The 14,486-nt window shown below is 44.8% G+C and overlaps 1 protein-coding gene across 1 annotated transcript in view; it reads left to right on the forward strand.

The window, feature by feature from the left end:
* Fen1 (Flap structure-specific endonuclease 1) overlaps window positions 1–14,486 on the forward strand; it is a 20,191-nt gene continuing 5,705 nt past the window's right edge. The window contains exons 1-11 of the mRNA XM_077686496.1: window positions 1–305; window positions 530–632; window positions 700–802; window positions 894–957; window positions 1,169–1,278; window positions 2,965–3,105; window positions 3,195–3,257; window positions 3,348–3,479; window positions 3,672–3,758; window positions 3,842–3,906; window positions 6,625–6,742. Of these exons, the coding sequence (XP_077542622.1) occupies window positions 224–305; window positions 530–632; window positions 700–802; window positions 894–957; window positions 1,169–1,278; window positions 2,965–3,105; window positions 3,195–3,257; window positions 3,348–3,479; window positions 3,672–3,758; window positions 3,842–3,906; window positions 6,625–6,742 (1,068 nt within the window). The 5' untranslated portion in view covers window positions 1–223. The remainder of the gene's footprint in view (window positions 306–529; window positions 633–699; window positions 803–893; window positions 958–1,168; window positions 1,279–2,964; window positions 3,106–3,194; window positions 3,258–3,347; window positions 3,480–3,671; window positions 3,759–3,841; window positions 3,907–6,624; window positions 6,743–14,486) is intronic.

Genomic DNA, 14,486 nt, shown 5'->3' on the forward strand with positions numbered 1-14,486 from the left:
GGAGCCCAATCGCAAGCCAGGTTTGTTTTGGCGGGAGCGCGTTTGTGCTGGTCGATCGTGTTGCGCGCTGAAGTGCGGTGATCTCTAGCAGCTAATGTGTGAGCGCTAATACTGCAGAAAAGTTGTGTTAAATTATTGATATTGAGATTATAGCTAGTTTAGCAGTTTTGCCCTGCATTCGAAAGTTTCAAAAGTACCCTTACCTGTTTGCGACCGTTCCACCATGGGAATCACAGGTTTATCAAAGGTAATCGCTGACAACGCGCCGACGGCTATTAAAGAGGGAGACATGAAGAGCTACTTTGGTACGTATTTGAAAATTAGTCCACTTTCTGTTGGTACGTAATGCAAGAGCGCAATGACAAACAGGGCGGAAAGAACTGGACGGGGTGAGCGCCCGGCGTCCACTTCGTTGCGTCCCGTTTTTCAGTTGTGTCGTAAATGGTGCCTCTTTGTTGCAGTCGAGGTTATATTCTAGCATTTCACACAAGCTTCATAAGTGGTTACACTGGTGGCTCTACTTTCACAGGAAGGAAGATAGCAATCGATGCGTCCATGTGCTTGTACCAGTTTCTGATCGCGGTTCGCCAGGAAAATAACATGCTTACGAACAGTGAAGGAGAAACAACAAGGTGAGCTGGTGAAGTTTAGAGTACATTGAATAATTTAAGCATGACGTTCGTTACTTCTCGTTGGCAGCCACCTGGTTGGGTTCTTCTATAGAACGATCCGAATGATCGAGAATGGAATCAAGCCAGTGTATGTTTTTGACGGGAAGCCCCCTGGTATGAAATCGTCCGAGGTACGTGCACTGTGGCGGTTTACGTTTACCATGTGGTCTGCGTAATCGAGTGTGCCGAGCGCCGTTCTCCTCTTTTTGCGTTTTGTTACAGCTTGAAAAACGCCAAGAGCGTCGGGAAGCAGCCGAGAAAGAACTCGAGAAGGCAGAAGAAGCAGGTCTGTGGTGCTTTTTTTGCTATCCTTTCACGCGTTGATCGCTTTCGTCGAAAATATGCTACCAGTTTGTTTGTCAGGAAAGACGGTGGAAGTATCCGGGGCAGCATGCGTACCGTTTTAACATAATTATTATGCACTTCCTCTCATTACTAACATGACAAATAGCAGGTACAGTACCAAGTCATGTGCCACCTGTGCTTTTCTCTAATAGGAAACCAGGAAGAAATAAACAAATTCAGCAAGCGTCTTGTCAAGGTCACGCGACAGCACGGTGAAGACTGCAAGAAGTTGCTTGCCCTTATGGGTGTTCCGTACATTGAAGTAAGTCATCATTTTTTCGGTACACAGCCATTTATTAATCGAACTGTTGCAACACCCACTCAGAGTGTCGCTATATACAGATTGGAAAGGAACGTGAATGCAAAAATAGGAACTTCAGTGCTCAAGCTTCGAGATTTTGGGCTGGGAACGTGGAAAACACATGGCATGGTGTATTTAAGAGAATCACCTTACATTGAAAATACACTGCAACACAAATAGTTGAATTTTGTTGTCCAGGTTCATCTTTTGTTTGTGCTTCAGGTCAGTCTGTCAGTAGCGCACCATGTTGTTTATATTTTCTGCTACTCTAGGACGAAAGTGTTTAGTCATGGGGTTCAGTTATGTTTTGTATAACCTGCTCGAAGACAAGATTTGTCGTTATTGGGGGCAACCTACATTTACGCAGTTCATGTTGCAGGAACTGTGTGCTAGTGCTACTGAAAATATTTTTTCCATCATAGTAAAGTGTATAAACGGGTGTTATGTAGAGGATTTTATTACACTAATGTGTTGAATTGTAGCCACATTTTAGTGTTCCTTTAATAGGCATTAATTCCCGTAGCAGTACTGACATTATCTTCAAATTTTTTGTGTGCATGGTCGTACTTTGAAAAATAAACGGCACATTTTTAATACTGGTTGACCAAGCTCAAAGCTCCCAAACGGGAGTCGAACATTTGACCACAACCTCTGTCTATGCACTTTGGTTGTTATTGGTCCAGGAGGGAGCTGAAGGATCTTTCTTAACGGTCTGTAAATTTTGCCCCGGCAAGAAATGGCAAAATATAGGGGTAACATATTGCCAGGTAGATGTGGTGGTTGTCTGGTGTGAAAAAATAAATAATGTTCCAACCCCGTACCAGCATATGTTGCGTGACCATACAAGAGATTGGCCACAAGTGGACAGGCCAATCAATTCATAGATCGGTCTGGCAGTTCATTTGTATAGAGCACAGGCTTGTTGCTTGCTTGCTCACTTCCTTGCTCTTTTTGTGGAAGGTTAATTTTTGTGTTTCATGCGCTCGAAAACTCCCAGTGAAAAGTCAACACATGCCCCTTTATATTTCAGGCCTTGGTACGGACCAATACACCTACCCCTTAGTTGGCTTTTTATCACCTCCAGCTGGAGAAATCGATTGAAGCGTCCATCATGGCCGACTTGGGTTGGCAAAGAAAACAGACTGGAAAATCATGCACATGGGTGGGAAGGGGGAGGGGGAGGAGGAAAAACTTCTATAATCCACAAGATAGGGTCAAAGGGAGGGAGAGGGCGTTAGGCCTTTCTAGCGGGGGTAGTGTTCCTTATTCTGGGATCTCATTGGTCAAGGCTGCTTCCCGTGCCCGCTGGACCAGAGCCACTGAGACTCTAGGTCCGAGCAGCTGGACAGAGCTGCTTCCCAGCCGTCCTTCATTGGCTTAACTTTGGCTTCTAGAGTGACATAGATGGAAATTATTGGTCTTGGGCAGTGTTAATTTTTGGTTCCCTCCATCTTGTGAAAAAGTTGCCGGTGAGATATTTCAAACTTTCACTTTTAGTCGAATTCACAAAATACTGGGCTCTTGAAGAATTTTTAGTATACATTAATTGCATACAACACTGGCTGTGCACATGTGCAAACCTTAGCATGGTCTTGTTCCTCTGACAAGCGTGTTATGCAGCTTGCTTACATTTACCTCTGGTTGCAGGCCCCGTGTGAAGCTGAGGCACAGTGTGCAGAGCTTGTCAAGGGGGGCAAGGTGTATGGGACTGCAACTGAAGACATGGATGGCTTGACATTCGGCACTAATGTCCTCCTTCGTCACATGACGTACAGCGAAGCTCGGCAAGTGGCATGATTGCCTTTAATTTTCCTTTATGCTTTCACCAGTTTGGACTTTTTTAATGGCAATAATTTCTCGTGTTATTTTGCAGTAAGATGCCCATCAAGGAATTCAGCCTTCAAAAAGTTTTGAGTGGGCTCGAACTGAACCGAAACGAGGTGTGTGAACATGTAAAGTCTGCATTGCATGCTTGGCCCTAGCTGAAGGTTTAGTGGCAATTTTACGAATGCGCATAATATTTGTTACAGTTCATAGACCTTTGCATCTTGCTTGGCTGCGACTACTGTGAAAGCATTAGAGGAATTGGACCCAAACGCGCAGTGGAGCTCATCAAGCAGCACAAAAGCATTGAAAAAATCCTCAGCTGCATCGACACTAAGGTGGGAAAAACGTTGCCAGGTTTTTGCCTAAATCTTCCGAACTGCGCATGTCCATGCACAATGCTATCGCTCGATTTCTGGGAGGCATTGACTGGAGTGAAACTCGTGAACAGAATATGCGTTTGCGTGTGTTATTGGTTATGTCGCTTCAGTTGACTGGATGAAAAAGTACAAAATGTTTTATTTCTTCAGAAATATGCCGTGCCCGAGGACTGGCCATACAAAGAGGCGCGTCAACTCTTCTTGGAGCCCGAGGTTACTCCAGCAGACGAGATCCAGGTGAGATTGCACGGGAATCTTGATAAAGTGACGAGGGTGAGAGTTAGTTGCACAGCTGTTCATTGTTGGCTCTCGACTTTCAGCTGAAGTGGGGCGATCCTGATGAAGAAGGCCTGGTGAAATTCCTCTGCGAAGAGAACGGCTTTAGGTGATTGAGCCTACTCTTCTCCTTTTGTGTCTCTAGACCTAGTTTTGCTCCAGCATTGTTGCATTGCATCAGGCTGAAAAAAAAAGATTAGCTGTACTTTTCGGCAATGTTATTGTAGACCTAAATGCGCAGGTGTGCATCGCTGTGGCAGCTCATATAATGGGAAATGCTGTACACACCCATAAGCAGAGATGCACATTACCTTGTACTAGCAGCTACTCTTATTGACTTCATCACCCAGGGCATGCTTTTTACTATGCAACATAGGTTACTTAAATGTTGCCAGGTCACGTTATTGCAATTTTTTAAAGGGGCCAGCAGACAAAATGCAATTTGGTCCATTCGAAAGATTGCCTCGTCAGAATAACACTGACACCACTTTCAACGCAAACTTCACTCAAATAAGCTGTATAATTATGAAAAAAGAGAATGGCCATGCGGCCCACTAGCTCATTTCCCGCACTAGAACCCATGGCGTATTATGGACAGCTGTGCGACTGGCTAGGGCTGGCAAAAGCAAACACAAGCTAGGCAGGGCTTATAAGCTTGCAGGACGAGCTATTTGCGCTTAAATATAGTGCATTCTTTTTATAGCAGTAAGAATGGTGGGGCGAACAAGGAAAGTTACGAACGAACGCATAAACATCAAAGCACCAGTGCGTACAGTGCGCACTTCAATGGCTGAAGCTGCACCATCGAGCGTGTTAGGCTCGTCTGACACGACACTGGGTAACTGACATAAGCAACATTGCCACTTGCGTGGCCGTGTTTGTCAAGCATACCCAAATTTTTCCGAACGATTACTTTGAACTGTAACAAAAGTAAGCCAAGTGCAATCCAGTCTGAAACAGAGGGAAGGGGGGGGGGGGGGTAGCGAAAAAAAAAGCTTAATTTCTCGGTTAATAAAGCATTGTTTTCTGCCGCACAAGCGCTAGGGGCATTATGAAAGACCAAATCTTTCGAATAAAACGAACCTGTATTTTGTCTGCATGGCCCCTTTAAGTGTAGCTTTAGCACAACTGTATCTCAATTGGCGCAGGTGAGAACCTACCGAGAATTCAAAAGTAGTTTGTGGATGAAATGGCTGCATAGGAGGTTATGTCGCTTTGTCTGATAGAACTTTTGCTCACAAGAATAAATGTAATTATTTAGTGGCCACTAATTTCAGGCAACGTTGTTGTAAAAAAATAAGATGGCTTGCATGCCTAGCTAAAACAATGCTATTCATATATTATCAGCCCATGCTGGAACCACTTATTACACTTTGTGCTCAAACTTGTGAATGTACGCATGCTGTTATGAATATCGTTTTGCATATAGTTGAATGCTACCTAAAAGAAATTTAGTGGGAATTTTCCATCCCAGGTGTATCACTAACTAAAGTTAATCACTCCATTTCTTATTTCTGCATATTGTTGAACTCGATACAGTAAATCTCGGCATGAAATTTGCTAACGAAAAAACCATCTCAGTTTAGTAACTGTCAATTACTGAACCGGTGAACATAATTGAATGCAAAAAGGTTAATAAGCAAGATGAAATGTGCTCTAGATGGATGTTTTAAAATGTACCAGCCACACTTTGTATAAGTTCTGTTTTTTAGCATTTGTGCCGATGCTTAGTACCAACTGGTCGCTTAAAACTGAAACTGTACCTAAGGAACACGGTGTGACGCGAAACATGCAGTGTACTGGCAAATAGTAGGCATTCACTGAACGCACTATGAAACCTAGTGAGCAACCAGTAAAGCCAGCCGGGACCTAGGGGAATGGAAATGAAATGCAGGAAGGCAGGAGCAGTGGGAGGCCTATCTATACACTTTGCGTGTTCAGATGACTTCTCACGATGCTTTATTTTTATTTCAAGGCTAACAATGTCAAACTGAAGTTTGCATTTGCCAGCTTAAAAATTTTGCTTTGTGTTAACCCTGTTTCCTTAACTGAGCAATGTAATCAGCTCACCTTCAACCTGTAGATGTTTTTAAGTGTCAGCGGGCTGCAGAACTGCGAAGAGCTTTTTGTGCCTATAGCAAAAGCCTGACTATCGGCACTGACCTTTTCATGTTACAAGCGCTTTTCACATCATTACATTGAGTACATGTGAAATGGTTAATAACTATAGATTTTACCAAATTAAAAAAATACAGGGTTTACAAGGTCTAAGCTGTGTACACTAAATTTCTGTCCTGAAACTGCCATTCGTTTGCCAAGTTTCAACTTGATGAAAGGCCTGCCACTTCGTGTTTGTAGAGGTTTCAAAACACCTTCACGTTCTACAAATATTTCAGTGTTGCAATGCTTGTGTACATGTTTGTGGGTTGTTGTGTAATGGTGAAGGTGCCAAGTGTTACTCAATGCTTACAGCACTTTATTACTGTCTACTTGTAATCCGAGCAAGGTGGGTCTGCCAACATTTTGGCTAGATGAAGCGAAAAGTTGAAAGAAGGTTTACGCCTTAACAGAGCGACTAAAATTGATCAGCCTAACTGACAAAGTCGAATTATTCAAGGTAGAACCAACAGCAGTGAACTGCTTTGCTTTGCTATAGAAAATTAACGAATAAATTACAAATCCGAGCAAAATGTCTGGAAAATAGGCAATTTCACACATGCCCTGTTTTTACCTTCCTATATACTTGTATGCAGAGCCAGTGTTTCCTGGCTACAGTTCTATTCACATTTGTGAAAACAAGTGACGTGCATGTGGCGTTTGTGTACAGTGAGGAGCGCATTCGAACTGGCGCGAAGAAGCTATTGAAAGGACGCAACACTACGACCCAGGGCAGGCTCGACACGTTTTTCAAGGTCCTGCCTTCGGATGCCTCAGCCAAGCGCAAAGTAAGTGGATAATTTTTTGTGTTGCCAGGCTTGCGACATCTTATCACTGCAGGGCGTTTTTTGCACAGTGATTGCATACTGTCATTCAGAAATTGTGGCTTTAACACAGTGACTGGACGAAATGAGGCATTTTTTTAAAACCATCAAGACCTCGTTTGATAACTAGCTGCATTGAATTTATACAAGGTGGTGGTTGACTGGAAAGCATGAGAAGTAGAAGGCATGGAACTAAAAGAAAAAATCATGCTTTTGGAATGTTCAAGGCATTCAGATTTTTGTTTAGGCTATGTTAATGGTACATACAGAAGGTATAACAACTTTGTAGTGCGAGTAGCAATGTGTGCCAGATTCCCTTTTTTTTTTTTTTTTTTTTTTGCTCCTGCGATTGTCGCATGTAATTGGCAAGGAGATGAGGTGCTGTCCAAGAGCTGTGTATAAATGGGCACTCTACTTATGGACCTTAATAGACCTTGCCAGTAAGTGGATAACACTGTTAGCCATAGCATCCTACTCAAAAGCCAGACTGCATTCAAGTCATCGCCTGGGAGGGAGATGGCACTGATCACCAGAATTGTCAACTTATCACGGAAAGCTTCAGCATATAATGTGGCGTGACATACTGGCACAATGTCCAGTTGTTACTTGTATTTATAAACATCTGCATCTTAGCAATGGATGAACTTTAAATAGATATAAATTCGGCAAAGGAAAAGGACATTCCTGTAAATATGATAGCTACAAAGCAAATTACTTCTTACTAACAGCACTCCGTGAAAGCATTTGATTCATGGAAATGTCCTCGCAAAATACAGTGATAGAGCAGGTGCTGCTGCACAGATATGCCATTTCGTGTGATCAGTGCTGACTGGCTACGCAACATGTGATGCCGCACCAACTTGCCGGGAGTCGAAGCCAGAGCTGGCAAGTGGAAGTTAATCATAAAAGAGCTGAAGCCATTGTATAATGTTGGCTTTAAACTTTATTGTAAAATGCTTTGCCTGATTGTGGTCATGGAGCAAGAATATACAAAGGAGAAACAGCCTTTTGCGTTTGGCGCGGGCGAGCGACCACATAATGTCACAGTGAAGACCAATGCGGACTACAAAGCTTTGTAGCTGCGACGACGAAGGTAAGGGTAGCAGCACCTGATGGACAAAATGATAGCGGCAACAATTCATTCCGGGGCTGCGCAGTGAGATGCCGATAGTGGTGATTGCAGTTTCTTCTCCCATGACAGATGCCGCTAGCTTAACCTAGGCCAAGCACTTGTGACGTTATCTGGCCGCCCCAGAAAGCGCCATTTCTCCTCCTATCTTGTTCTTACTCCATGATTGTAGTGCTTGCCACCATCTGAACACAATTTTTATTATGTGATGCATTTAGAATCTGCCCAAGAGTAGTTGCACCATAGTGTAGCCACGGTCAATCTCCCCACTTTGTTGCGGCCTGCCGAATGCTACTCTCCACCTGTGAGAGCAACAGTTCCCTTTCACTCCGGCCAGTCACCTGTGGCGCTCGCCATCAGTGACACAGTGGCGACAGCTTGGAAACGAACACAGCCACGGCGGAACGAAAGCAGACTTGTTCTAAGGTTCTTGATCAGGTGGTTCGGGTAAACGAGAGGAATAATGGGTCATTTTCTTGTAGTACTGGGTGTGGCACAACATGCTGCAGTGTGTTATCATCGGACATGCATTGATACGTGGCCGTGTTTGTCTGGTGGTTGTTCGGGACAACACGGATAATGATAGCTCAACAGCTTTAAACACAGCTTTTAGAGCACAGCACAGCTCTTCAACGGCTTTCAGCACACTGAGCGTGAGGCTACATGGCCGGTCATGTTTCAGGTTACTGGTAAAAATGTACCCCACGGGGATAATGTAAGCCGTGGAAAGCCCTCGCAAGACAAAGCAAAGGAGCCTGTTGGCAATTTCAGTGGTGCCACTGGTTTGAGGTTCACAGCCAATATCAACAAGCCTGAAAATTCTGTCAACTTGATGATCATAAATTACTTTTTGCAGCATTGACATTCCACCTTTTTCTGACTGCAAGCTTGGTCTCTTCTCTTGGAGCCGTTCCTTTGTTAGGCTTGTTATGCCAGTTTCTCGTGTAGAATTAAGGTCTGGCGAACTTTGTAGCGTGTGTTGACACGGCAGCTTCAAGTTTTCTGTCGTGCACGTGATCATAACCTTTACAAGATGTCGCCTTCCACAACACACATTCCTGCAGCGTGGGCGCCTACCAATTCGGCCATGCCTTATAAAAGTTGACTGTCTGTTCCATGACAAATCTCGGATCCCTATCTCCTCCTTGCATGGCACCCGAAAGGGTCTTCTTGCACAGCTTGGGTGTCCTGATATTGCTTAACTTTTTATCTGAATTCATTACAGGTTTGCTGTAGTTTTTGCAAGCGCTCGTTTAGTCTCTGTACTTTCACTTCAAGGCGGAGTGAGTTCCTTTTCGTCTTTGCAATGTATCCAACCAGGTCAAATTTCATCTGGCTTTCTTCAGTCTTTAGTCCACTTTCCCAGTGTTCCTTACCATCGGCATACTCACCCGAAGCTAAGCTACGCTTTCTTGCGGCTGGTATCCAGTGTCTGCGCATTCAGCCTCGGGCTCTTCTAGGCAAGGATATTTTGTTTTTATGCCACTAACACCGGTTCCCTTGAATTGCTTGCTTGCGTTCACGTTGCGTGGCGTGCGAAACAGTTTTTCGCTCCTTGGAATGAGGCGGCAACATGTAAGTTGCTATAGGACAGAAACTGAGTCTGCATGGCTGTTGGAAGCAGCAACTAGTGTCTCATTTCTACCCTGGAATAGTCTGCGGTGGGGTGAAGCGAACACACGGTGCTCTTGGAGCTTGGCTGCCACTGGCTGCATGCTCTTGTCACCTTCTTGTCAGGAAATGTTCCACAGCCAGGCATTCCGGAGGCTTTCAGTGGACAGCAGCTCATGGTAGCACAGTTGCGGGTTTCGTGAGGCATTCGACTTACAAAGCGGCACGCAACAAATTTGAGGCATCGCCTGCAGTGTAATTCACCCACAGACTGGTAAACCTAACCGCATTAATGGGGGGGGAAAGAAAAAAGAAAATCGAGGTTGCAGGCTGATCAGACGGCAGGATAAAAGTGCCACGAAGTAAAAAAAAAAAAAAAAAAAAACCTTCAAACAAGGCGGGTGCAAGCAGGTGCAAGGCGCTTTCTTTGCCTATAAGCAGCTGCCTGCCGTGGCCAGTGAGTCAACTTTTCCTTTCGTGTGCGTTCTTTTGTTCGCGAGACAAATTGGTAGGCCACACCGGAAGGGGAGAGATCCAGTGGCCGTGGTACAGATGTGAATGGGCCAGATTTTAGGCTGGGTCAGTTCTTACTGGAGCAGCAGGCACTCAGCACTGCCAAGCAGATTGAAGGGCCAGCAATGTGGCGAAGTTGTTTAAATGAGGCATCCTTTTCGTAGTGCTGTTGTAGAGCTAGTATGAACTTGAGGTAAGTGACATTCGTTCTTTGTGACGTAGTGCAGAGTGTGGCCCAGTTCTTGTAGCGAAGTCACTCCTTAAGTTGGACCAGTGTGTGGTTCAGGTTGCTTATACCCCTGCTACACTAGCGTCCGAATGTCATTCAAACAGAATGTCATTTGACTCAAATGAGTGGCTTCCAGTGCCATTCAGAATCTGCCGTGCTCCGCTACAATTTCGATGGCATTTGAAAGCTTTAACAATCGCTCGAAGTGCTGCGTGGTGCTGCTGCTGTTGAGTTCTGTTTTGCACAATAATGCAACAATAAAATTTAGCAGCAGCCCTTGGCAGTAAAATGATATCAAATTATAAATAATGTAAGCTTTGACACAATTTTTGCTTAATTCTGAATCGCAATCGAGGTTTTTTGTGCTGTCTGGCCACACTTATTTGTCGCTTGCTCGCACTGGTGCTGACTATGGAATTGTTACACCGTGATATCATGATTTAAGCAAATGAGAAGTAAACAAAGTCCCACAATTCAGATTAAGAATATTTTGTTTGTTTTAAATACGCCAGCTGTGCACGATAGTACTAGAAATGGCATTCGATCTCCAAATGTCTTTCTAGGTGCTCATTTGGCTCGAATGTCATTTGAGCCGAATGGCATTTCAAAACCCAATGGAGCAGCACAACTTTGCATTTGAGTAAAATGGCATTTACTTCAAATGACATACGAGTGCTAGTGCAGCAGGGGTGTTAGTTTTCAGCACTGTGTGTGCTCCTTTGTGTGTACTAACTGGCCCCCGGGGCTGCCACCCAATAGCATAATAATGGCCTGGCATTGCTCTATTTGAGTGGGCTGTACTCTGGGTGCAGCTCAGCACATCCTAAGCAAACACGTTTCGACTTGGGTTCTGGGTGAAAAGGTTCATAGGGCTCTGTAGCCACTAGGGATTGCCCAGATTTTGCCTGTTAAATGTGAAAATGGGGCAGCAGCATTGTCTGTACAGTTAAACCCAAATTAAAAAAGTCATTAAATAGGCAGCCACAAAGTTTAGCTAATAGATCTGCAGACGTGTATTAACCTTTTTCTGGAGGTTGCTAGCATGTGTAATGGTGGAAGTTTTGCTGCATGCATGTGCAAAGCCAAATTGCTAGAGGCTACACAATGTTGCATCACCTTGTGCCTGCTGTCCTTAGAATACAATTACTTTTTTACGGCCCCAGTGACAGACCCCCTGCCACTAGATCTGCTTGAGTTGTGCGGTAGAAGCACAGCTGCCACTCACGGACTGGCCAAAGAGTGTTTTAATAGTAACCAGCCACCTGTGTGTGCTTGTTACATTCATGTGGCAAAAGTGTGTTAGTGTCTGTGTGCTGAATAATACCCTTGAATACAATTGTATGAAGAAGTTAGCGGCCAACTGTTGACACTGGCTTGTGATCCCCTTCAGAACTTTCTTTTTCCGTATCATTTTTTTCTGTTTACATAAAGAACATGTATTAAAAACTAATCTCTCGTGTGTATGCGACATTTCTTACTCTGCATTTTTCCAAGAAAGTACTGCCACATGGAGATAGCCAGAGTCTTAAGTGAATTATAAAACTATGAATTATCCAACAATTGGCAGCATGGTCACACCTGGTTTAGTGGAGAGCTCACAATAAAAAAAAAACATGCTCAAAAAGCAATTCCAGGCCTATACTCACATTCAGTTGTCTATGAGAGAGAGAGAGAAACAAATGTTTATTGGCTGAAAAGACTAGCTAGGACTTGGTCCTTGCCGGTCCGAGGTGGTAGGTCTCGTCTTCGCCCGGTTTACCAGATTCTTCTGGTTGTCCGGATCCTCGTAGATGAACAGTGCCTCCCACTTTTCAGCAATGTCGCGTTCACCGGTTGTATGGGTGCTTGCATTATCTTGTGGTGCGGCAGTCAGTGTTGCTGAGGATGCTTGGCTATCCACAAGCGGGTTTGGGCGGCGGTCTTTGCAAGGGCACTCCAGGATCATGTGCGGCAAGGCGTCGGGTATGTTGCAGTAAGGGCAGAGATACGGAAATTGTGTGGGGTAAATGTGTTCATAATTATTCCGTGTGTGTGTGTGTTTGTTTGGAGGCGACGAAAGATTACGCTTTCTTCCTTGGTGAGATCCAGAGCTACTACGCCTCAAAAAGCGGCCCGCACCTATACCCCCCCTCCTTTGGATCGTGCGTACGGTGGCGCCACTGCGGCCACCGCACGCACTATCCAAAAAACAAACTAAATATTCAAACTGACAATTTAACAGTAAATTTTGTTTTAAATGTGCATAATTTTTAATTTTTGTACTTCCCTAAGTTATTCATTGCTTCCATAACTGCGGTTTTTTGCGGAGAATGTTTCTGCGTCTGCGCAACTGCCTCAACGGGTTGGCGCTTGTGCTTGTGCGAACACTCCGGCACGACATAGGTCCTACCTGAAGTACTAAATTTGCAGTTATCGCTTGGCCTACATCACACTGTATGCCAAAACTAATCCAGTAGCTGATCAAGTGGCTCTAAATAATCCTTTCAAGCTTCTGTGAAGCTGTTGAAGCGAATTTTTAACTGTTCTTTTGCTGCCGGAAGACCGCAGACGACACTGCGCAGGCGACAGCGCATCTTGTTAAACACACATACGCAATTTTTTACTTCTCTTGGTTCGAATGCATATAAAACACTTGTGTGATTGAACACCTTGGGCTTTTTCGGCACAAAAAATTTACGTAAGCACCCAAATACCATTTTTCGGCCAGCTCGTCGAGCGGCGAACCATGGTGTATAGTTATTTTTGTCACCAACAGATGGCGCTACTGTAAAACAAGATCCAAAACAGTGGACCAATCGTGGGGCCACTTTTTGATGCATGGGGCCTATGGGAAGTTTCGCAACTCCTACATCAAGTAAATCTGGGTGAGATCGGGGTGTGTGGTGGGGAATGTCGCCTCCGCTCAAGTCGGTAGTGCTTCAGTATTGTCCTATAGGTAATGGGTACGTCTTCTGCGCCCGTTGCAGCACAGATGTTGGGTGGCAGGAAGGCCCAGCTGGTACGTTTTCGAAGCGAGCGTGCGCCGCTTTGTTTCCTGCCATCCCTTCATGCCCGGGATCGAGGTGACACAGGTGTCAGGAAGTGGGGGGGCGCGTATTTAAGACTTTAAGTGCCGTTGAGGACATGTGTCCTTTTTGGAAGTTCCAACATACCGATTGAGAGTCGGTGACTACAAGTGCTCTGTCGCAGCAGGTCGTCATTGCCAAGGCGATGGCTGCTTCTTCCGCCTTTTCAAGGTTACGAGCCGGTATTGTTGCCGATGTCAGTTCCCTGCCTCGTTGGTCCGTGACACTTATTGCGAAAGCATTGTGGTCTGGGTATCAAGCAGCACCTGTGTATCTTGTGTCGAGATCTTTAGCATATTTTTGGAGGAGTGCCTTCGATCTTGCCCGTCTTCTTTGTGGTAAGTGGGGTGCATGTTACGTGGCATGCGTGCCATACAGATTTACTCTCGGAGTTCCAATGGTAATTTGGCTTTTTGGTAGGTGTCACTGTAATTGAGATAGCGGAGTACTGCTCTACCTGTAGGAGTGAGCTTGAGGCGTTTGAGTTGGCTGGCTTTGTGGGCTTCGACCATCTTCTCCCACGTATTATGTACGCCTAATTTAAGCAGCTTGTTGGTGGATGCCATGAAAGGAAGGCCCAGAGCAGTCTTGGTTGCTTTTCTGATCATTGTCCAATTTTTTTATTTCAGCCTTTTTTAAGGCTTAAGTATGGGGTGCCGTACATCATCCTACTGGTTAATGCTTGAATAAAAGCTGTCTTGTTCTTTGAGCCCCCTTCGTTGATTTGTGATTCTTTTAAAGGGACACTGAAGTGAATTTGTCAAGCTCCCGTTTTTGCTTGCACTGCGTATACTGGCTCAAATTAGCACACTTTTCATCGTTTATCCGGTTGACAAATCGGTAATTATTTTACAAAGCGCGAAAGAAGAAAAACTACCATGCGCGGTTTGCGGCGGCCGCACCAACTAAGCTGTGACGTTGGGAGGAGGGGGCACCGTGATTGGACGATGCCCAAGGTTAGCAATCAAACAAGTTTCGGTTTCGGTTTCGATTCTATAAAACAATATGTTTGACATCCGACTGCGTCGTTGGATGGGCATTCTCAATATCCCAGTAATCGTAGTACCGCGCTTCTGCCATGTTGTCGGCTGTAAAATGCATAAAATAAGCCTCCCAGGACGGCTTGCAATCGTAGCACTCACTAGCCGAGGCCTACGCAGT

Source organism: Haemaphysalis longicornis, unplaced genomic scaffold (genome assembly GCF_048455015.1).
Source record: "Haemaphysalis longicornis isolate Haplotype H1 unplaced genomic scaffold, Haemaphysalis longicornis Haplotype H1 scaffold_1, whole genome shotgun sequence".
Taxonomy (NCBI): Eukaryota; Metazoa; Arthropoda; class Arachnida; order Ixodida; family Ixodidae; genus Haemaphysalis; species Haemaphysalis longicornis.